We start from the raw sequence: 22,023 nt of genomic DNA, 5'->3' as shown, positions 1-22,023 counted from the left end.
ACTATTACTCAATATAGTTATAACGTTATAACTACATTCAACATTGGTACTACTTAATTTTTCTCTTGAAGAATACAATTCGAAAGATAACTGATACTCTACATAGGCTTAAATAATATGATAACGTCCTTCCAAACAAATGTGATAAGGAATATCAACAAACATAGCACTACGACAGTCAAAAGTTGTAGATCTCAGCACTTTTTTATTTATAGTTAAAAGCATTAATATTATACGATACACTTATTTACGCAACGAGTCTCTAGCGATTAGAGTTCGGATATCGTCGTTATAGATTAGACAAAATTATACCATGTCTATTATTGTTACATCTATTCTGTGCTCCAGCCGTTTGTAAGTGTTAACGAGGTTTGACTGGAGACAGTTTGTAAAATTACAACCTTTTCAATCAATCACTGAAACGGTAAAGCTCATTTTTCTAGTCTCGACAGTTTCCTCGATCCGGTCTATTCTATCGCCGACTGAAACAAGTGTTTAACCTATTGAGTGGTACGGCTTACGCGGACAATTGTATTTATGAAGAAGTTTCACTTTCCAACCATGTCCATATCATTGTGGTCGATGTTAAATAGATTTAACACCGAGTGAGTAAAATTAAAATGTTGCGAATGTCAATTATCAACTATATAGCATTTAATAGTGTCAACATTTGACTTTTCGTCCCCAGTAAATCTGCATCGTATAGCCGCCTATCGACTGGTACTGGACACTTTCGTATCACTGTTTGGGATCCCGTGTTGATTGTTGCTCAAATAGTGTCTGTTCAATGTCTTTACTACTTCACCATGTGTGTTTGGATCACTATTATCAGCTATGTGGTTGGCACTTCAAGATCATTGGATATCATATTTGAATTTAAAGTACACAGTAATAATAAAATAATATTTTACATACTTACTATAATCTGACTACTATTACAGGAATTGAGTAAGGTTAACAGCGAAAAATTTGTTATTGCTGTGTTTGCATTGAATGCACTTAGTGGGTGAGTCTAAGATTGATAATAATCTAACACAACAATAAACCTTTAAATTTGTTACTGTTTAGGGCTACATTCATTTGGCGTGTTGTTGAACGATATCGATTGTGTTTAGATTTTTCTTGTACAATACACACTATACACTTGGCAGTTTGTTTGTGGTATAACAGGACATTGCCCACTCCATTTTGGTGGTTATTAAATGCTTCGTGTGCAGCGATCACTTGTATATGTGCTGAATTTTTGTGTATGCGGACAGAGTTAAACTCCATACCTGTAAATAGTGGTCAAACACCAAAAGTCGATTTGTAAATAATACTGTAAAAATATTGATTTAATTTTTATTAATTGAAAACGCTTAGGATAAATTTTAAAAATATTAACATGTTATTTATTGTAAAGTCAGTCATAGTTTGTTTTATTTTTACTCATAAATATTAATATAACATAAGTTAAAAATTAAAAAATTTAAAAAAAAATGTATCACTTATATTGGCTGTGAAATTACAATATATATTTATATAATTTTAACAAAATAACTTCAATATTATCATTTTAACAATAAAATTTAAATTGCAAAAATTGAGAATGTTTTAATGTTTTATACAGTATTCAGAGTCTGAATATTCAGTAACATTACACCCAATATAGTTGTCATTTTTAATTGCTTGTGACAGTACATATCTCCAACAGTAATTCTTTTGCATTGTTGATGGATTTCCAATAATTATGAGCAATGCCTTAGACCTAGACAATGCAACATTAGTGCGTTCTTTAGCATTAAGAAAACCGAGATTAAATGTATTATCTTTTTGACTTCCAGCTATGGATTTGCTTCTAACTATTGATATGATAATAACCATTCTCTCTTGACCTTGGAACATTTCCACTGTGCCTACTTTTGGTAATTTTATATCTGGATGATACATTTTCAGTAACTCATTAATTTTGGAAACCTTAATCACACACACAAAATAATTAAAATATGAGTTTGTATGAAACTATACATTGATTTTATTTACTTGAGAAGCGTATGGGGTAATAATTCCAATATCATTAGCAGATATACCAGACTTTATCAATCTAGTAAAGTACAATAAGACTTGAAAAGCTTCATGAGGATTAAACCATGAAGGACTATTGGGATCTTGGCTGTCTTCACCAACTACACCATGCACAATAACGGGTCCTTTACAATCTATTTCCCAGTGAGCGTTTTCATTCAAATTGTTTAATAATATTCTTTCCCGAGCGTTATCATTCAAAATCTAAATAAGCAGTAAATAAAGTAAGAACATTACATAAATATTATTAGGTATATCTTACAAATTTGTTATTATTACTCACAGTTGGTACTAATAATGATTGATAAAATAAATGATTGTAATTCAATACAATTTCTGGCAAAGCTCGATAATTATGAGTTAAATGTGTAATAAGTTTTGGGTTATAACCATTGTGCTCAGGAAAAACATCATTATTTCTCAGGTATGATGGGTAGTTGATAAAACGAGATAACATGGACAGTCCCAGGCCACAATCTTTTGCTAAAAATGACATGACCACAGGTCCTAATTGTTTGGGATCTCCAGCCAAAACAACTTGTCCATCTCGGTATGGATCCAAAAATGCTATAAAATCAGTTTCAATAATAAAAATATTTTTAAAAAACAATCTTAATTACAAGACACATACTAAGTGGTAATAATATTTCTGGTTCTGTTGATTGTCCAGCTTCATCTATAAATATATGAGTGAAGGTTCCACTCTTTAAACCCATCATATACAACAATCCAGCTGTACCTTCAGTGGAAAGAACTATTCGTAGCTTGAGAATATCTTGTTTTCTAATTAACCTAGAATCTAAAAAAAATGTATGTGTTTAAATTAAAGTAATTATTTTTAAAATATAGATAAATTTCATCTCCAGAGTAATTAATGTTAATACATCCCTAATGTAAATATTAAAAGTGGCTTAACATAACATAATTATCATAAAACATAAATTATCAAATACAGAATTAGAGAATTATTATTTTCTGTTACCTATTTCTGTGCCATCATTAAATTGTGAACTCTCAAGTTCTGGTAAAACACAATATTCATCATAATCCATGTTATAAGCTGAACCAATAAAATGATTATAGGCAACTAAACGTTTCATAATAGTGGTATCAAATAAACCAGAATCTATAAGTTTAGACAGTAACATGTCAACAGCAGAATTGGTTGGAGCACAAATCAATAATCTAAAAACAGTTAAATATAAGAAAGTTTACCAACCAGTATTCCAAAAGACCTATTATAACAATTTTAGTTAAGCATTATAATTTATAAGTAAAGCCAAAATGTTCTGATGACCCAAAAATATATTTGTATTTTATAATACTAACTTGCTTTTAGGGAATTCTTTATATACTTGAATGATGCTTTCTGTCATTGTTATTGTTTTACCAGTCCCAGGGGGTCCATAAATAATGTATGGCATTGGTCTTCCTTCACCTTTCAGAATATTAATGACAGCACTTTTTTGTTCAAAGTTCAATTTACTATTAAACCATCTGATTTTTTGTACTATCTTTGGTTGTGGTAACAGGGTATTGCTATCTTTTTTTAAATTATCCTCATTGGTGTTATTTGTGTCTATCTTATCATGGTTTAGGATCTTTAATTTTGATGGCCGGTATTCCAAGGAATCACAGTATGGAAACAAGAATAATTCGCCTAATCTGTTCTTTTTCCACACATCGTCGATTACTTCATGTTGTTTTCGATACATCATTCTAGCATTGAAAAAATTCACACTATAATCCCAATGGCCACATATACTATGAAATACAGGATCGAACTTCAACCATATTTCATCTGCTAAAACCTTATGAATTATGCCTTCATAGCGACCACACTCACCTAGTAACAAATTAATCATTTTAACGTAAAATTTCTAATAAAATACAATCAATACAATCACTCATATTCAATCAAAAACTAAAACTTCATAAATATTAAACAGTATAATAATAATAATAATAAAAAAAAAAACGATTACCTAATTTTAGAAATTACTTTAATAGTTAAATTACTCAGTATTAGAATAGAGTTGTTCATAAAATATACAAATTAAACCAATAGATATAAGTCTGTTTAGAAAAATATTTACCTAATCTTTTAGTACAGTTTGGTGGATCTGTAACTGTTATTCGATCACCAACAATTAAAGAGGGTCGTTGCTCAGAAAGGTTAGGTATTTTTAGAACTAAATATTCACCAGCAGTCTCAAAATGTGTTCTTTCTTGTGCATATTTTTGAAGAGCTGCTGTAATCTAAAATTGATAAAAATTGATATAATTTAAAAAATATAGTTTGCATAATTAAAACTTGAATAAACAAAAGTTGAGAAATAAATACATTATATATTTATATTAAATTAAGTTTCACGGGAAACCCAGATTAAAAATAGCAATAGATTCATAACAGTGTCAAATATAAAGAGCAAGTCTATTATTAAATATGTAATTACTAATTAGTAATACGATATTTCTCATTTTATTGTTTTAAATAAATTGATGAATCATTCTTTTTTTCTAATTTAAATATATTACCATTGATTATAAATAGTATTTACATAGTTGTAGACTGTAGTATCAATTACTCTTTTTAACAAATTGGTAAATATACTTACTTCTATTTCATCCATAAATAAAATAGTATGATACTTTGCTTTGTAATTTTCGTAGGTAAGAACTTCAAAAGCAGCAGGATAAAACTTTTGAATGTTACTTTTAATTTCAGATGGTATTCTAATTAAAAAATAATAATAATAATTTGTAAGCACTATTATGTTAAATTAATTTGAAACAACAGTTTTATTATATTTAAATTATTGGAGTTGTCTAGACAGAACAATAATCTGTAACTATGTTAGAGTTGTTTGACTACATTCACTTGTTAATGATTACATAAATACTTCATAATTTAACTAAGTGATTACTGATTACTATTAGTTCTATTTATACAGATCTGTGTTTTAAGTAAACTTCATAGTATTTGTTACTCTCCTAGAAGTTTGTAGTTAAGTAATATTTGTTAATAAGTATACATAAACTGTACTTATAACTAAATTTATCAAGAAAACTTTTGAAGCCAGTTTACGTATTTTTTAAATGATCAAAATTATTAAAGTATACAGTAATTTTAAAATATAAATCAAAATAAAATTTGTATTACTGATTTAATTTTCCATCTTCTGACCAATAACATTTTGACAACTGAGATGGAATATTCCATTGTTTTAAACGGACTGCAGGAAACTGTGTTTTAGTGCCACTTCGAACACCAGGAACTATTGGATCATTTTGTAATTCAAATAACCTTCTGTAATTGTTAAAATATAATGAATTACAAGCTGGTGATAAATTGATTGTTTTTTATTTAAAAAATTAATACTTACTGCATATCAATTTCTTTCCTGGAATAACTACCTGAATTACCTGGGAGAATTAATCTTGAATCAGTAACATCAATGCTTATGACTACTTTGTAAGTAACATCTTTAAAAATAAATTCAACTCTTTCATAAGATTTTCCTAAATACCTTAAAAAAAAAAAAACTATTAGTATTTAGAAAATCAAGTACAATATTAACAACCATCAAATTTGTTTAAAATTATTTTTAGTTAATGGATATTATAATACAAATATGTAGGTACATGGACTTATAACGTACTTTCCTTTGAGAGTAATATCAAAAATATATTCTGACTGCACTCCAATTATTATAGGCAACTTATTTTTATTAACAATTGACAATTGTACTTTGTTTCCTAACATGGTTTGATAATCATTTAATATTTTCTCCTCGACAAAACTGTTATTTCTAAATAATATCTAGTATATAAAATGAAATATATATTTTAATATTTTATCTTAAATCAACTTTATTATTATTATTTTTTACTAAAATATAAGTAAAATAATAATATAATAATTAGTTTACAAAAGAAAAATTAAATATTAATACCTGTATAACAGTTTCTTGTTCAAAACCAATTACTTTTGGCATGTCACCTAACACTTCAATAGTCATTTGATTTTCATCAATATTGACATCATCAATATCATCAATTTGAGAAGTTGGTTCAACATCATCAAGAAGAACACGAACAGACTCATTTGATCTGATTCTAAAGATATTATATTAATTATTGTTTATTAGCATAATTAACAATTTTCGTTGGTAATTTAACTATTTAAACATGCGGTTAAAGAACATACACATTGGGCTGATAACGAGGACCGTCTCTGGATAGAAAACAACTTGCAACCCTCCATTCTGCATTTTTAGAGTTTTTTTCTCTATAAAGAGATATCCTGACAGGACTGTTAACCTCTATGTATGGGAAGTTTCGAATTTCTTTTTCGGTTTTCGGTTGATAGTGGTATTTATCGTCAATGAGACACTTGTCAGTGTCCAATATTTTTGTCACTCTACCATTTACGTATCTGACATCTAACGATGGGTTTAATATACATGATATCTAAACATAAAACCACAACATATTAGTAGAGATATATATTACAAGAGTAATATACAAATAGAGAGTCCAACGACAGATCTTACCCAAAAATCATTTTCTGGCGTTACATCTTTTTCAAAACAAATATTTTTTGGCAGCTCGGGCACATCGGTTTTTCCGGTCACCCAACTCCAGATGTTGTTCAGCAGAGACATAGTGTTCACACTAGAATATAGAGCGTACAATGTCAATTTAAAACGCTATTTCGGGCAATCGGTGGGCACAAAATCTTTGTACGAGCAGCGAAGTGAAAAGGTTAAAATGATCTTGTCAGATTAAGAAGATACGTCTTGTACACAATAACCATCCTTTCCTCGTGTCGAACGTACAACATTGCTGATCATTGGACAGAACTACACACTACATGGGCTGGCAGACACACAGTACACGAGAGTTGCAACGTAAGGTTTTATTTAATTGATAATAAAATTATCTACTACTTATCCGACGAGCCAAAGATACAGGGAAAAAACCAAGCTATATGTACACTATACATAATTATATCGTTAATACCTACCTCAATGGCACTGAAATAAAATGCAGTAGGTAATAACTGCTGTTTACATCGCTGATTGCTGAAATCACGAAACCGGCATTTCTACAGTTCAATTCGCTATTCCTAAAAGAAAAAAAAAACGGAATCGCGGACACTATATTATAGTAATCACTAATCAGTAATTTACTACTTACTAATTAATACTAGCGACTAATGAACGTTGGACACCGCACTAATAGACGATCTACTATAGACTTCTGCACGACGTACAAACAATAAATTTCATTGTAAAAATCTGTTGAGGAATTTTGAAATACTGGAACCATGACAACGATAAGTGATAACGATTGCTATGAGCCATGCGCTTTGGTTGAGATGACGGTGTATAACACGGTAGGAGTGCTGTTAACGCGGTTAGAAAAGATATGGTTCGTAATATAGAGGTGATCTTCCTTTTTGAATCTCAGCGCTACCTTTTAGCGACAAAATATATGAAATAATCAAACCCAACCAAAATAGATTTTAAATGTTTTTTAAACTAAAAGTATTGAGTTTTAACTTTAAACTTATAAAATTGATAATGGTTAATTAAAAAAAAAAAAAAATTCTGTGTAATAATTAGTTAAATATTTACTTTTAACTGAACTAAATACGTTTACGTATATATCCATCACAAAAAACCAGCTGTTACAAAACAAGAAATACAATTATAAAAGACTACATAGCATAATGCAGTAGGTCTGCACATGAGTATGGATTGTAACAAATCGTGGTTTATAAATTTTATATCCGAAGTAATTTGGGCTTCCTTTATATATTATCATAAAATAATAATCGAAGTCCATATTATTGTAATAGTATAGCAACTATAGCAGTGCGGCGCCAGGGGAAATACGTATCTATCTACTGCCGTACTGGGCATCTAAAAAAGAGTAAACGTTTGAAATTGAAAACTTTAAGTTATTGACCGCATTGGACAAAGTCAGCACAGAGTATTCCGTAGATTTGTATTCAATATTTAACATCCTTTACACAACCGCGCAGTTACAGCTCTAAATGCTTGATGTAAATTGTATATTTTTAATATTTTTACCATCAACCATTTTCTTTATTACATCAACACGATAATATAATAATATATTAGATTAGAGACTAGAAAATATTGATTATAATATTTGTTATGACAGTTATAGTGTTGAGATGTTACAATTATTATTATACTACCCACCTGCTATATTAGACCTGAAGCAATCGCTTTAAATTGTTCTAAACCCCGCCGCCATTGCAATCGTGCACTACGGTCTGTGCAAATCTAATATTTAAATTTAATATCCGAATCCATTGTCAGGGTTGCCAGGTTAGGTTAATCTATCAGCAGCGCTTTGTGACTTGAAGTCTTGAACGGTCCATAATATTGTCGCAGCTAAGTGTTTTACTCGGTAAGTTTACGAGCTTATCTGGCACCTTTTTTTATCATTTTACCAAATCATAAAACAATAAAAAAAAAAATTGCTATATATTTGTTTAACGTTTGATTGAACATCCAGTAAATATGTATTTATTATAATTTATAAAAGTGAGTCCTATATACAAACTACGTTGGGCCGGAGCAATACACAATAAATTTTTTCTCCGCGTTTCGCGTACGCCACGTATTACACGGAGTTTTCCGACGAATGGTGGACTATAACTTTGGTGACTAGATATAAACATGTAATATAATGCAAAATTAGAAGTTTGTGTAAATAATTTAAAATGACAAATCCACCAGCGATAATACATCCGTCGTGTATAAATTCTTCTATGTATCCGTCTTTTCCGAAATCCGAATTTATTATAACGGGAAACGGCAGTGAAGACGGCGGAAACGCCGTGTGTAGCCCGGCCTTAGTAGTTGATACAAAATAATATACAACCTGATCATCAGTACTACGTTGACTTGGAAAATCATTTATGGACATAGTTAATGAACCTAATATTAATACCTATAGTAATATGTGTAAAGTGCATAGAAAAAAAAAATTAACTTAATATTTAAAATTTAAAAATTTAATTTTAAACATCTCCGTTTGACTGTCAGATGTGTACTGAACTACTGAAGTAGTGAACCAAAATTACAAATATTTTATCTTGAAATTTTGTTTATATTATTTATAATAATAATAATGTGTCAACTGCTGTCAATCAACGTTGCTTATCATTTCGTAATTACGTAAGTTTGTAGTCAGATTAAAAAAAAAATACCTATATATTTTAAGGTTTCTTATTAATAATTTATTTTCGTGGAGTTATAGGAATCATTTTAAAATATAGGAAAAAAGTTTCTTGATTACTTAGGTCCAATTGATCCAATTAATGTTAATGCTATGCCACTTGAGCTGAAAAAAATATTATTAATAATGTAAATAAAAATAATTATGAATTTAAGAAAAAAACTATTGTTAATTCAAAATTGGTTGTTACTTGATCTTTAACTGGAGATATAGTGTATACTCAAACACCAAAAGTCGATTTGTAAATAATACTGTAAAAATATTGATTTAATTTTTATTAATTGAAAACGCTTAGGATAAATTTTAAAAATATTAACATGTTATTTATTGTAAAGTCAGTCATAGTTTGTTTTATTTTTACTCATAAATATTAATATAACATAAGTTAAAAATTTAAAATTTAAAAAAATTTTCACGCTCACACAAGCAGGGTTGTTGTTTATTATTATATTATATTATTTTCATTATTATTAGTTTATTATTAGTATTATGCTGCAAGACAGTGTTATGTGCTGACCTTGTGTGTTATATTTTAGAATTTATTGTGCAGGTGTTGTATTTGTACCACTGGATTTACAATTATTCTTATATTTTATTGGACTTGTGTGTCGCATTGGGAGATGGTTTCTATGTTAGTATGTTCATATTATTATGTTAAACGTTAAGTTCGTTGTGGTTTGCCTTGCCATTTTCAATTTTGTTTTTTATTCACTTTTCTCTCGAGATCAACACATGTGTTGTTTTTTCTTTTCAAGTTGCTCGGTTGTCGGTTATTGCCAGTTTTGTCTGCGGCCATTTTTCTTTTTCGTTATAGCTTCCCACGTGCCATACTTTTAATATTCGGTGAAAATTATTATTTGTTATTTGGTATGTATCGTTCGGCTACTTTCTGCTGCGGTCATTAATGTTATTATTTTTACAGGAGTGTACCTAATATATATTAAATCTGCTTGTCGAGCGATTCTGGTTGTCCTGTACGGTTGTTGTTTTGTATCTTGGCTGCAGAGTTAAAATATCCTATTGTTATTGCGGATCTGCTCGTATGTATTAGCGGTGTTCATGTGATTGTGCCAGATCAACCTGCTATTCTTTTATATTGTAATCTATTAAATTTATTATATACGGATCTGGGCAACACATGACACCATAATCATACTTAAGGTATGTGGTGCACCACATAGTTTATTACTATTATTTATTGTGATATTATTTTAAGTATTTTCTAAGTCATAAATATTAGTTAGATTTTTAATTTTTACATTGATTGTTTCTATTTATGTATATATAGATGTTGTTAATATTGTTATATTGGTTACAGTAACCATACTTGATTTAGCCTATTGTTAATTGGTTTATATTTTTCAGTATTATCTGCTTTTTTTTTATATATTGCCAAACAGGCGGAGCATATTGTTTTATTACCTGTGTGATTTTTGTATTATTCAATTATACAGTCCACTTAATTATATTTACCTGTTTATTATTTTTATTGGAGTTACCCTCAATTATATTAAAATTATATAATAGGCAACCCCCCACAAATGTATCACTTATATTGGCTGTGAAATTACAATATATATTTATATAATTTTAACAAAATAACTTCAATATTATCATTTTAACAATAAAATTTAAATTGCAAAAATTGAGAATGTTTTAATGTTTTATATAGTATTCAGAGTCTGAATATTCAGTAACATTACACCCAATATAGTTGTCATTTTTAATTGCTTGTGACAGTACATATCTCCAACAGTAATTCTTTTGCATTGTTGATGGATTTCCAATAATTATGAGCAATGCCTTAGACCTAGACAATGCAACATTAGTGCGTTCTTTAGCATTAAGAAAACCGAGATTAAATGTTTTATCTTTTTGACTTCCAGCTATGGATTTGCTTCTAACTATTGATATGATAATAACCATTCTCTCTTGACCTTGGAACATTTCCACTGTGCCTACTTTTGGTAATTTTATATCTGGATGATACATTTTCAGTAACTCATTAATTTTGGAAACCTTAATCACACACACAAAATAATTAAAATATGAGTTTGTATGAAACTATACATTGATATTATTTACTTGAGAAGCGTATGGGGTAATAATTCCAATATCATTAGCAGATATACCAGACTTTATCAATCTAGTAAAGTACAATAAGACTTGAGAAGCTTCATGAGGATTAAACCATGAAGGACTATTGGGATCTTGGCTGTCTTCACCAACTACACCATGCACAATAACGGGTCCTTTACAATCTATTTCCCAGTGAGCGTTTTCATTCAAATGTTTAATAATATTCTTTCCCGAGAGTTATCATTCAAAATCTAAATAAGCAGTAAATAAAGTAAGAACATTACATAAATATTATTAGGTATATCTTACAAATTTGTTATTATTACTCACAGTTGGTACTAATAATGATTGATAAAATAAATGATTGTAATTCAATACAATTTCTGGCAAAGCTCGATAATTATGAGTTAAATGTGTAATAAGTTTTGGGTTATAACCATTGTGCTCAGGAAAAACATCATTATTTCTCAGGTATGATGGGTAGTTGATAAAACGAGATAACATGGACAGTCCCAGGCCACAATCTTTTGCTAAAAATGACATGACCACAGGTCCTAATTGTTTGGGATCTCCACCCAATACAACTTGTCCATCTCGGTATGGATCCAAAAATGCTATAAAATTAGTTTCAATAATAAAAATATTTTTAAAAAACAATCTTAATTACAAGACACATACAAAGTGGTATTAATATTTCTGGTTCTGTTGATTGTCCAGCTTCATCTATAAATATATGAGTGAAGGTTCCGCTCTTTAAACCCATCATATACAACAATCCAGCTGTACTTTCAGTGGAAAGAACTATTCGTAGCTTGAGAATATCTTGTTTTCTAATTAACCTAGAATCTAAAAAAAATGTATGTGTTTAAATTAAAGTAATTATTTTTAAAATATAGATAAATTTCATCTCCAGAGTAATTAATGTTAATACATCCCTAATGTAAATATTAAAAGTGGCTTAACATAACATAATTATCATAAAACATAAATTATCAAATACAGAATTAGAGAATTATTATTTTCTGTTACCTATTTCTGTGCCATCATTCAATTGCGAATTCTCAAGTTCTGGTAAAACACAATATTCATCATAATCCATGTTATAAGCTGAACCATTAAAATGATTATAGGCAACTAAACGTTTCATAATAGTGGTATCAAATAAACCAGAATCTATAAGTTTAGACAGTAACATGTCAACAGCAGAATTGGTTGGAGCACAAATCAATAATCTAAAAACAGTTAAATATAAGAAAGTTTACCAACCGGTATTCCAAAAGACCTATTATAACAATTTTAGTTAAGCATTATAAGTAAAGCCAAAATGTTCTGATGACCCAAAAATTTATTTGTATTTTAAAATACTAACTTGCTTTTAGGGAATTCTTTATATACTTGAATGATGCTTTCTGTCATTGTTATTGTTTTACCAGTCCCAGGGGGTCCATAAATAATGTATGGCATTGGTCTTCCTTCACCTTTCAGAATATTAATGACAGCACTTTTTTGTTCAAAGTTCAATTTACTATTAAACCATCTGATTTTTTGTACTATCTTTGGTTGTGGTAACAGGGTATTGCTATCTTTTTTTAAATTATCCTCATTGGTGTTATTTGTGTCTATCTTATCATGGTTTAGGATCTTTAATTTTGATGGCCGGTATTCCAAGGAATCACAGTATGGAAACAAGAATAATTCGCCTAATCTGTTCTTTTTCCACACATCGTCGATTACTTCATGTTGTTTTCGATACATCATTCTAGCATTGAAAAAATTCACACTATAATCCCAATGGCCACATATACTATGAAATACAGGATCGAACTTCAACCATATTTCATTTGCTAAAACCTTATGAATTATGCCTTCATAGCGACCACACTCACCTAGGAACAAATTAATCATTTTAACGTAAAATTTCTAATAAAATACAATCAAAAACTAAAACTCCATAAATATTAAACAGTATAACAATAATAATAATAATAAAAAAAAAAACCGATTACCTAATTTTAGAAATTACTTTAATAGTTAAATTACTCAGTATTAGAATATAGTTGTTCATAAAATATATAAATTAAACCAATAGATATAAGTCTGTTTAGAAAAATATTTACCTAATCTTTTAGTACAGTTTGGTGGATCTGTAACTGTTATTCGATCACCAAAATTAAAGAAGGTCGTTGCTTAGAAAGGTTAGGTATTTTTAGAACTAAATATTCACCAGCAGTCTCAAAATGTGTTCTTTCTTGTGCATATTTTTGAAGAGCTGCTGTAATCTAAAATTGATAAAAATTGATATAATTTAAAAAATATAGTTTGCATAATTAAAACTTGAATAAACAAAAGTTGAGAAATAAATACATTATATATTTATATTAAATTAAGTTTCACGGGAAACCCAGATTAAAAATAGCAATAGATTCATAACAGTGTCAAATATAAAGAGCAAGTCTATTATTAAATATGTAATTACTAATTAGTAATACGATATTTCTCATTTTATTGTTTTAAATAAATTGATGAATCATTCTTTTTTTCTAATTTAAATATATTACCATTGATTATAAATAGTATTTACATAGTTGTAGACTGTAGTATCAATTACTCTTTTTACAAATTGGTAAATATACTTACTTCTATTTCATCCATAAATAAAATAGTATGATACTTTGCTTTGTAATTTTCGTAGGTAAGAACTTCAAAAGCAGCAGGATAAAACTTTTGAATGTTACTTTTAATTTCAGATGGTATTCTAATTAAAAAATAATAATAATAATTTGTAAGCACTATTATGTTAAATTAATTTGAAACAACAGTTTTATTATATTTAAATTATTGGAGTTGTCTAGACAGAAGTAGTTAAGTAATATTTGTTAATAAGTATACATAAACTGTACTTATAACTAAATTTATCAAGAAAACTTTTGAAGCCAGTTTACGTATTTTTTAAATGATCAAAATTATTAAAGTATACAGTGATTTTAAAATATAAATCTAAATAAAATTTGTATTACTGATTTAATTTTCCATCTTCTGACCAATAACATTTTGACAACTGAGATGGAATATTCCATTGTTTTAAACGGACTGCAGGAAACTGTGTTTTAGTGCCACTTCGAACACCAGGAACTATTGGATCATTTTGTAATTCAAATAACCTTCTGTAATTGTTAAAATATAATGAATTACAAGCTGGTGATAAATTGATTGTTTTTTATTTAAAAAATTAATACTTACTGCATATCAATTTCTTTCCTGGAATAACTACCTGAATTACCTGGGAGAATTAATCTTGAATCAGTAACATCAATGCTTATGACTACTTTGTAAGTAACATCTTTAAAAATAAATTCAACTCTTTCATAAGATTTTCCTAAATACCTTGAAAAAAAAAAACTATTAGTATCTAGAAAATCAAGTACAATATTAACAACCATCAAATTTGTTTAAAATTATTTTTAGTTAATGGATATTATAATACAAATATGTAGGTACATGGACTTATAACATACTTTCCTTTGAGAGTAATATCAAAAATATATTCTGACTGCACTCCAATTATTATAGGCAACTTATTTTTATTAACAATTGACAATTGTACTTTGTTTCCTAACATGGTTTGATAATCATTTAATATTTTTCCTCGACAAAACTGTTATTTCTAAATAATATCTAGTATATAAAATGAAATATATATTTTAATATTTTATCTTAAATCAACTTTATTATTATTATTTTTTACTAAAATATAAGTAAAATAAATATAATAATTAGTTTACAAAAGAAAAATTAAATATTAATACCTGTATAACAGTTTCTTGTTCAAAACCAATTACTTTTGGCATGTCACCTAACACTTCAATAGTCATTTGATTTTCATTAATATTGACATCATCAATATCATCATCAATTTGAGAAGTTGGTTCAACATCATCAAGAAGAACACGAACAGACTCATTTGATCTGATTCTAAAGATATTATATTAATTATTGTTTATTAGCATAATTAACAATTTCCGTTGGTAATTTAACTATTTAAACATGCGGTTAAAGAACATACACATTGGGCTGATAACGAGGACCGTCTCTGGATAGAAAACAACTTGCAACCCTCCATTCTGCATTTTTAGAGTTTTTTTCTCTATAAAGAGATATCCTGACAGGACTGTTAACCTCTATGTATGGGAAGTTTCGAATTTCTTTTTCGGTTTTCGGTTGATAGTGGTATTTATCGTCAATGAGACACTTGTCAGTGTCCAATATTTTTGTCACTCTACCATTTACGTATCTGACATCTAACGATGGGTTTAATATACATGATATCTAAACATAAAACCACAACATATATTAGTAGAGATATATATTACAAGAGTAATATACAAATAGAGAGTCCAACGACAGATCTTACCCAAAAATCATTTTCTGGCGTTACATCTTTTTCAAAACAAATATTTTTTGGCAGCTCGGGCACATCGGTTTTTCCGGTCACCCAACTCCAGATGTTGTTCAGCAGACATAGTGTTCACACTAGAATATAGAGCGTACAATGTCAATTTAAAACGCTATTTCGGGCAATCGGTGGGCACAAAATCTTTGTACGAGCAGCGAAGTGAAAAGGTTAAAATGATCTTGTCAGATTAAGAAGATACGTCTTGTACACAATAACCATCCTTTCCTCGTGTCGAACGTACAACATTGCTGATCATTGGACAGAACTACACACTACACGAGCTGGCAGACACGCAGTTCACGAGAGTTTCAACGTAAGGTTTTATTTAATTGATAATAAAATTATCTACTACTTATCCGACGAGCCAAAGATACAGGGAAAAAACCAAGCTATATGTGCTAAGGGTGGCCCTTATTTTTGAACTCGCGAATTTTTGATTTCTCACCCCCTCATTTTGTTCATTACTATAAAAAAGTAATTTTTGTTAAATTTTGATCATGGTTGTTCACCCCCTTCGCGTGCCCCAAGGGGGCTTAAAAATGCAAAATAGGGGTTTTTTGTCGTTTTTTGAGTTTTATCAGATAAATATTGCACTTATCGATAAAATATATATGACTTAAATTATAGATATTTATATTTTTAATAATAAACATATTTATACAATTTGTTATAAATATATTGTTTTCCGAGAAAAATGATAAAATACAAAATTTTTAATTTATTTAAAAAAATTATTTTTATAATCTTTTTTACATTTATTAGAATAACGGTTGGTGATAAAACAAAATATCCTGTATAAAAATGATCAAAAATTTTATCTCCAAAAAAAAGTTAATAAGTGTAAATTGTATTGGAGTTAATGTTCTATTGTCACAGGTAAGTTAAAATAAAAGTATATACAATTGATCTATCGATAATTATAAGATCACAATAGGTAGTGTAATTTATAATCTCGTTTTTAAGAGAATAGTACAATGCGTACGAGTAAAATGTAGATAATATAAATTTATACCTAATCGACTTTATATCTAATAGTTATTTAAGTATAGGTAAACGGCAAACGAAACGTTAGAGTATTATATTGGAATTGGCAAATGGCAGATATTTTACATTTAAGATTAGATAATTTTATCGATAATGATATTATATTGTGACAGTAGAGGCAAGGCTATCAAATATTTGGCAGTTTGACACAAACCATTGTTATTAATTGTCATCATACCTATGTATTAAACACAATTTTAATTTTTTGCATAAGAAATTATTTCTCATATTTTATAAATACCGTTCGTTTAAATACTTATTTTTTAAAATTTATTATTATGGCGTCGTCATCAAAAATAAATCTTCGTGATTCCAATAAAATATTTTTAGTTGGACATATTTCGAATCAAATTATAGGTAGTAAGTTACCTTCAATAAAACAGGTGTTAAGTGTTCTCTTTTTTAACATGCGTAAAGTAAATTTAAATTTACGCGACAGTGCTAAATTAGTGATCCGCGAAGTCATTATATTTTGGGAAAAAGCACATATTCCCGTTAGAGAAGACTATCACTTGTTGAAAAAAGTTGAGTCATTATATAACGAGTGGAGAAATTTACAAAAACATTCGACTAGAAAATCAGCAAAAGATCGAAAAAATGAAGAAATTTTCGTTAATAAGTTTAATGATATTTTTGATATCGCTCATGCTCGTGCCTTAGACATAATGAAAATAGAAAGTGATAAACAATTTTTAAACTCAAAGGATTAAAGGAAGACCCGGTTGTTTGTTGGGAATAGATAGGAAAAATCAAAAACTTGAAGAAAGCATTGAAAAAAAATTGAAAAATAAGTTGGAAAGAAAAAAAAGAGTATATGAAGACATGGAAATTTCAGGTACCTAGATTATTTGTGAATGATGGTTTTAATATTTACAATATTTACAATATTATAAATATAAATAATTTTTGTAATTATTTCAGAACGAGTTGTTAATAGTGAGACTCTTGTTTTTTCATCTGCAAGTAGTGATTCTGATGAAATAGAAGAACACAATTTTAACACAATATCAGAGGAAGAGGTTATAGAACAACCAAATTTATTTCAATTAAGAGGTAAAACTAATTTTATAACTGATAAAATGGCTGCAGCTCTTGATAGGTGTAAGATAAGCGATCGAGATGCGGTTCATATATTATTAACTGTAGAATCATTCGGTATTAATATAAATGAATTAATAATAAATCGGACATCAGTAAATTCTATTCGACAACGTTTTCGTAAAAATAGAATAGAAGCACTTCGAGTTAATTTCAACCCATCTCAAATAGGTCCATGTGTTGTTCATTGGGATGGTAAACTTCTTCCCTCATTATCCGAAAAAAAATTGGTTGACCGCCTACCAATAATTGTATCATATAAAGGCATAGAGCAGTTGCTTGGTGTACCAGAACTTATATCTGGCACGGGGGAAAATCAAGCAACAGCAGTGTATCAGGCTCTTGAAAATTGGGGTTTAATCGATAACGTACAAGCATTATGTTGTGATACAACTGCATCTAATACCGGTCGACTAAAAGGTGCTTGTACCTATATTACTAGAACAAAAGTTAGAACGTGAAATTCTTTTTTTACCGTGCAGACACCATATACTTGAAGTTGTATTAAGAAGTGCTTTTGAAATAAAGATTGATATTGCATCTGCCCCAGATGTACCGATTTTTAAACGTTTTCAAAAATGTTGGCCTAACATTAATGTTAAAAACTTTCATATTGGATTGGAAGATACTTTTGTTTTTCAATCATTACAACATTTAAAGGAAGAACTTTCAATATTTTGTATAAATCAATTAAAACAATATCAACCCCGAGATGACTATAAGGAGCTGCTAGAATTAACTATTATATTTCTTGGTCAAACACCTCCAAATGGTATATTTTTCAAAGTTCCTGGACCAATACATCACGCTCGATGAATGTCAAAAGCTATTTATTCTATAAAAATATTTTTATTTCGTAATGAATTTAAATTAACTTTAAAAGAAAATAATGCTTTGCGTGACATATGTATTTTTTAATCGTATATATATAAAACAATGGTTTTGTGCTAGAGCTGCTGCTCTAGCTCCAAACATGGATTTACAATTTATTAAAGATATAATATTGTATGAGGTAATTGATGAACAAATTTCTAAGTCAGCGTTAAAAAAAATGTGTGGTCATTTATGGCACTTAACACCAGAAGCGACTTCATTAGCATTTTTTGATGACAGAGTGTCATCACAAACCAAAATAAAAATGGTTAAAGCTATGCAGTCTCGTGATATCGAATCAGAAGCCAACAAACGAATAATTTTAAAACCAAATGAAATATACGATTTTGCTAATAAAGATATCAACGATTTCATATCTATCCAATCTAGTAATTTTTTTAATAGATTTGGTATACCGATGGACTTTTTAGATTTAGATCCCAAATTGTGGAATGAAAATGACCAGTAGAAAAAAAGTAAAGAATTGGTAAATAATATAAATGTAGTAAATGATATTGCGGAGAGAGGAGTTAAGTTGATTGAAGATTATAACAAGCTATTAACCAAAAACGAAGATCAGAAGCAATATTTACTGCAAGTAGTCAACGAGTATCGTCAGAAATTTCCAGATTGTAAAAAAATCACTTTATCCAAGAACTATTAAATTATCATAAATATCACCAACCATTATTCTAATAAATGTAAATAACCTTAGAAAAATAAATTATTTAAATAAATTAAAAATTTTGTATTTTATCATTTTTCTTGGAAAATAATAAATTTATAAGAAATTGTATAAATATGTTTATTATTAAAAATATAAATATCTATAATTTAAGTTATATACATTTTATCGATAAGTGCAATATTTATCTGATAAAACTCAAAAAACGACAAAAAAACCCTTATTTTGCATTTTTTAGCCCCCTTGGGGCACGCGAAGGGGGTGAACAATCATTATCAAATTTAACAAAATTACTTTTTTATAATAATGAACAAAATGAAAGAGTGAGAAATTTAAAATATTAAAATTTTTTTTTTCATCTCTGACTAAGGGCCACCCTTATTGTACACTATACATAATAATATCGTTAATACCTACCTCAATGGCACTGAAATAAAATGCAGTAGGTAATAACTGCTGTTTACATCGCTGATTGCTGAAATCACGAAACCGGCATTTCTACAGTTCAATTCGCTATTCCTAAAAGAAAAAAAAACGGAATCGCGGACACTATATTATAGTAATCAGTAATTTACTACTTACTAATTAATACTCGCGACTAATGAACGTTGGACACCGCACTAATAGACGATCTACTATAGACTTCTGCACGACGTACAAACAATAAATTTCATTGTAAAAATCTGTTGAGGCATTTTGAAATACTGGAACCATGACAACGATAACGATTGCTATGAGCCATGCGCTTTGGTTGAGATGACGGTGTATAACACGGTAGGAGTGCTGTTAACGCGGTTAGAAAAGATATGGTTCGTAATATGGAGGTGATCTTCCTTTTTGAGTCTCAGCGCTACCTGTTAGCGACAAAATATATGAAATAATCAAACCCAACCAAAATAGATTTTAAATGTTTTTTAAACTAAAAGTATTGAGTTTTAACTTTAAACTTATAAAATTGATAATAGTTATTAAAAAAAAAAAAAATTCTGTGTAATAATTAGTTAAATATTTACTTTTAACTGAACTAAATACGTTTACGTATATATCACGTATGTGTACGTATTTAGTTCAGTGGTAAGAAACACAATTTAATTTTAATTTTTATCGCCACCCCTGAAAACATAAGAACAACTTTACTAACATTTACTTTCGTTACGTTACACGTTACAGCTACGACGTCTACAACCCAGCCCTTGCGTTATTATAGATTTATTATAGGTAGGTAGGTACCTGTTTAGTTTTTTTGTAATTAATATAATATACGATATTGAACGATTGGATAAGCTCAATGGCATTAGGTAATCGTGAGTATATTAAACATCTTCAAAAACAATTAAAAATATTTAATGAGAAATTTGCTGTTTTTAATAAAATATGAGTTTATAAAATAGATACAAATTATTATATAATATATATTTAATACAGCTTAATATATACTTTTATAAAATAAACACAAATATAATATCAAATATGTATAGTGTGTATAATATACAGTATATACTATTACTACCTAACCTTACTATATTTTCTTTAAAATCGTGTCCCTGACGGCCTGACCTATGGTGCTCACTTACAGCAAGTAATACGGACTGCTACTCTGCTAGTATAGGTATTCTATAAAATTGTCATAACTTTTTTTAGTTTTTATTCTATAAATGTCAATAAAAAATTATTCACTGGGCTAAATTTCTTGAATATTTAATACAAAATCCCAAAAAAGTCATTCTTATAGCTATATAAAAATATTAAAAACACATTGGTACAAATTTTTTATATATACATACACATTTGAATTTTGAAAATTAGTTAAAAATGTATAAAAATTAAAAACCTATTTTTGTAAGTTTTAAAAATGTAATTCGCGATTCTGCTTATAAGAAGTTAATATTGATATTACCTTAAAATCTAAACAACGTAAAAGGAAATTTTAAGTAACAATTTGGACAAAGTTACTTATTTAAACATTAAATAACAATATGTTTATTATTTTGTTAACATTTAAAAACATAATTCATGGGTACTTTAACTTTTATATATTTTATATTACCTATATTATGAATCTTGCTATACATAATAAAAGTCAATACATTTTGTCATTTTGAGGTAGGTAATGAATACTTACAATGATACATTGCAATATTAAGACATGACTATTCAATATTCATAAGTGTTAAATATTCACTTATGTCTCCATATGTAGTTATATAAAAAAATCGCAATTAAACAAACGTATATATGTATTTTATTCAATTATACCTAATTTATTTATTTCCATAAACCTAATACATTTGTAAGCTGTTATACCTATATTACCTTAGATAGGTATTAAAATATTCATACACTTTTTTCTATTTCAGCTGTCCGTTTATTCCGATCACTGCAGTAATGCAGTGAGCAGTGGGTTTCATAATTTTACGAATTTGGATATTTGAAACAATCGTCGAAC

General features: G+C 28.4%; 3 protein-coding genes and 1 pseudogene across 6 annotated transcripts; 2 read left to right on the top strand and 2 right to left on the bottom strand.

The window, feature by feature from the left end:
• Positions 1 to 145: 145 nt before the first annotated feature.
• On the top strand, positions 146 to 1,582 carry LOC114121535 (protein SYS1 homolog). Its single transcript, XM_027983935.2, has 5 exons — positions 146 to 354; positions 444 to 605; positions 689 to 881; positions 942 to 1,006; positions 1,069 to 1,582. The coding sequence occupies exons 2-5, from the start codon at positions 538 to 540 to the stop codon at positions 1,310 to 1,312; spliced, it is 570 nt and encodes a 189-aa protein (XP_027839736.1). The 5' UTR covers positions 146 to 354; positions 444 to 537; the 3' UTR covers positions 1,313 to 1,582.
• LOC126551444 (probable RNA helicase armi) lies at positions 1,488 to 20,431 on the bottom strand. Of its 4 annotated transcripts, none has more exons than XM_050204706.1 (16): positions 20,160 to 20,431; positions 7,094 to 7,195; positions 6,621 to 6,741; positions 6,275 to 6,537; positions 6,021 to 6,183; positions 5,727 to 5,887; positions 5,451 to 5,594; positions 5,228 to 5,374; positions 4,683 to 4,800; positions 4,161 to 4,323; positions 3,394 to 3,910; positions 3,047 to 3,249; positions 2,696 to 2,863; positions 2,348 to 2,631; positions 2,023 to 2,268; positions 1,488 to 1,956 (listed from the first exon to the last, which is right to left on the bottom strand). In XM_050204706.1, the coding sequence occupies exons 3-16, from the start codon at positions 6,729 to 6,731 to the stop codon at positions 1,594 to 1,596; spliced, it is 3,051 nt and encodes a 1,016-aa protein (XP_050060663.1). In that variant the 5' UTR covers positions 6,732 to 6,741; positions 7,094 to 7,195; positions 20,160 to 20,431; the 3' UTR covers positions 1,488 to 1,593. The 4 variants fall into 4 exon arrangements, with proteins under 4 accessions (XP_050060663.1, XP_050060664.1, XP_050060661.1 ...); XM_050204707.1 differs by lacking the exon at positions 7,094 to 7,195 and adding an exon at positions 19,995 to 20,096 and having other exon boundaries at positions 20,160 to 20,427; XM_050204704.1 differs by lacking the exon at positions 20,160 to 20,431 and adding an exon at positions 7,267 to 7,598.
• LOC126551086 (probable RNA helicase armi) lies at positions 9,793 to 15,943 on the bottom strand (annotated as a pseudogene).
• On the top strand, positions 17,639 to 18,880 carry LOC126551445 (uncharacterized). The gene is made up of 2 exons (XM_050204718.1): positions 17,639 to 17,756; positions 17,843 to 18,880. The coding sequence occupies exons 1-2, from the start codon at positions 17,744 to 17,746 to the stop codon at positions 18,478 to 18,480; spliced, it is 651 nt and encodes a 216-aa protein (XP_050060675.1). The 5' UTR covers positions 17,639 to 17,743; the 3' UTR covers positions 18,481 to 18,880.
• Positions 20,432 to 22,023: the final 1,592 nt, after the last annotated feature.

Source organism: Aphis gossypii, chromosome 3, assembly GCF_020184175.1.
Source record: "Aphis gossypii isolate Hap1 chromosome 3, ASM2018417v2, whole genome shotgun sequence".
NCBI classification, from domain to species: domain Eukaryota; kingdom Metazoa; phylum Arthropoda; class Insecta; order Hemiptera; family Aphididae; genus Aphis; species Aphis gossypii.
Note: the sequence above shows the minus strand (reverse complement) of the source record. Positions and strands in the feature narration are given on the sequence as shown.

Excerpts from the sequence above, each read along its gene's own strand:
- LOC126551444 (XM_050204706.1), bottom strand. The coding sequence starts at position 6,731 with ATGTCTCTGCTGAACAACATCTGGAGTTGGGTGACCGGAAAAACCGAT. Across the intron at positions 5,595-5,726 it reads GATATTACTCTCAAAGGAAA|GTATTTAGGAAAATCTTATG; the intron begins GTACGTTATAAG and ends TTTTTTTTTAAG. Across the intron at positions 2,632-2,695 it reads AGAAATATTATTACCACTTA|CATTTTTGGATCCATACCGA; the intron begins GTATGTGTCTTG and ends CTGATTTTATAG.
- LOC114121535 (XM_027983935.2), top strand. The coding sequence starts at position 538 with ATGAAGAAGTTTCACTTTCCAACCATGTCCATATCATTGTGGTCGATG. Across the intron at positions 606-688 it reads TTAAATAGATTTAACACCGA|TAAATCTGCATCGTATAGCC; the intron begins GTGAGTAAAATT and ends TTTCGTCCCCAG. Across the intron at positions 1,007-1,068 it reads GCATTGAATGCACTTAGTGG|GGCTACATTCATTTGGCGTG; the intron begins GTGAGTCTAAGA and ends GTTACTGTTTAG.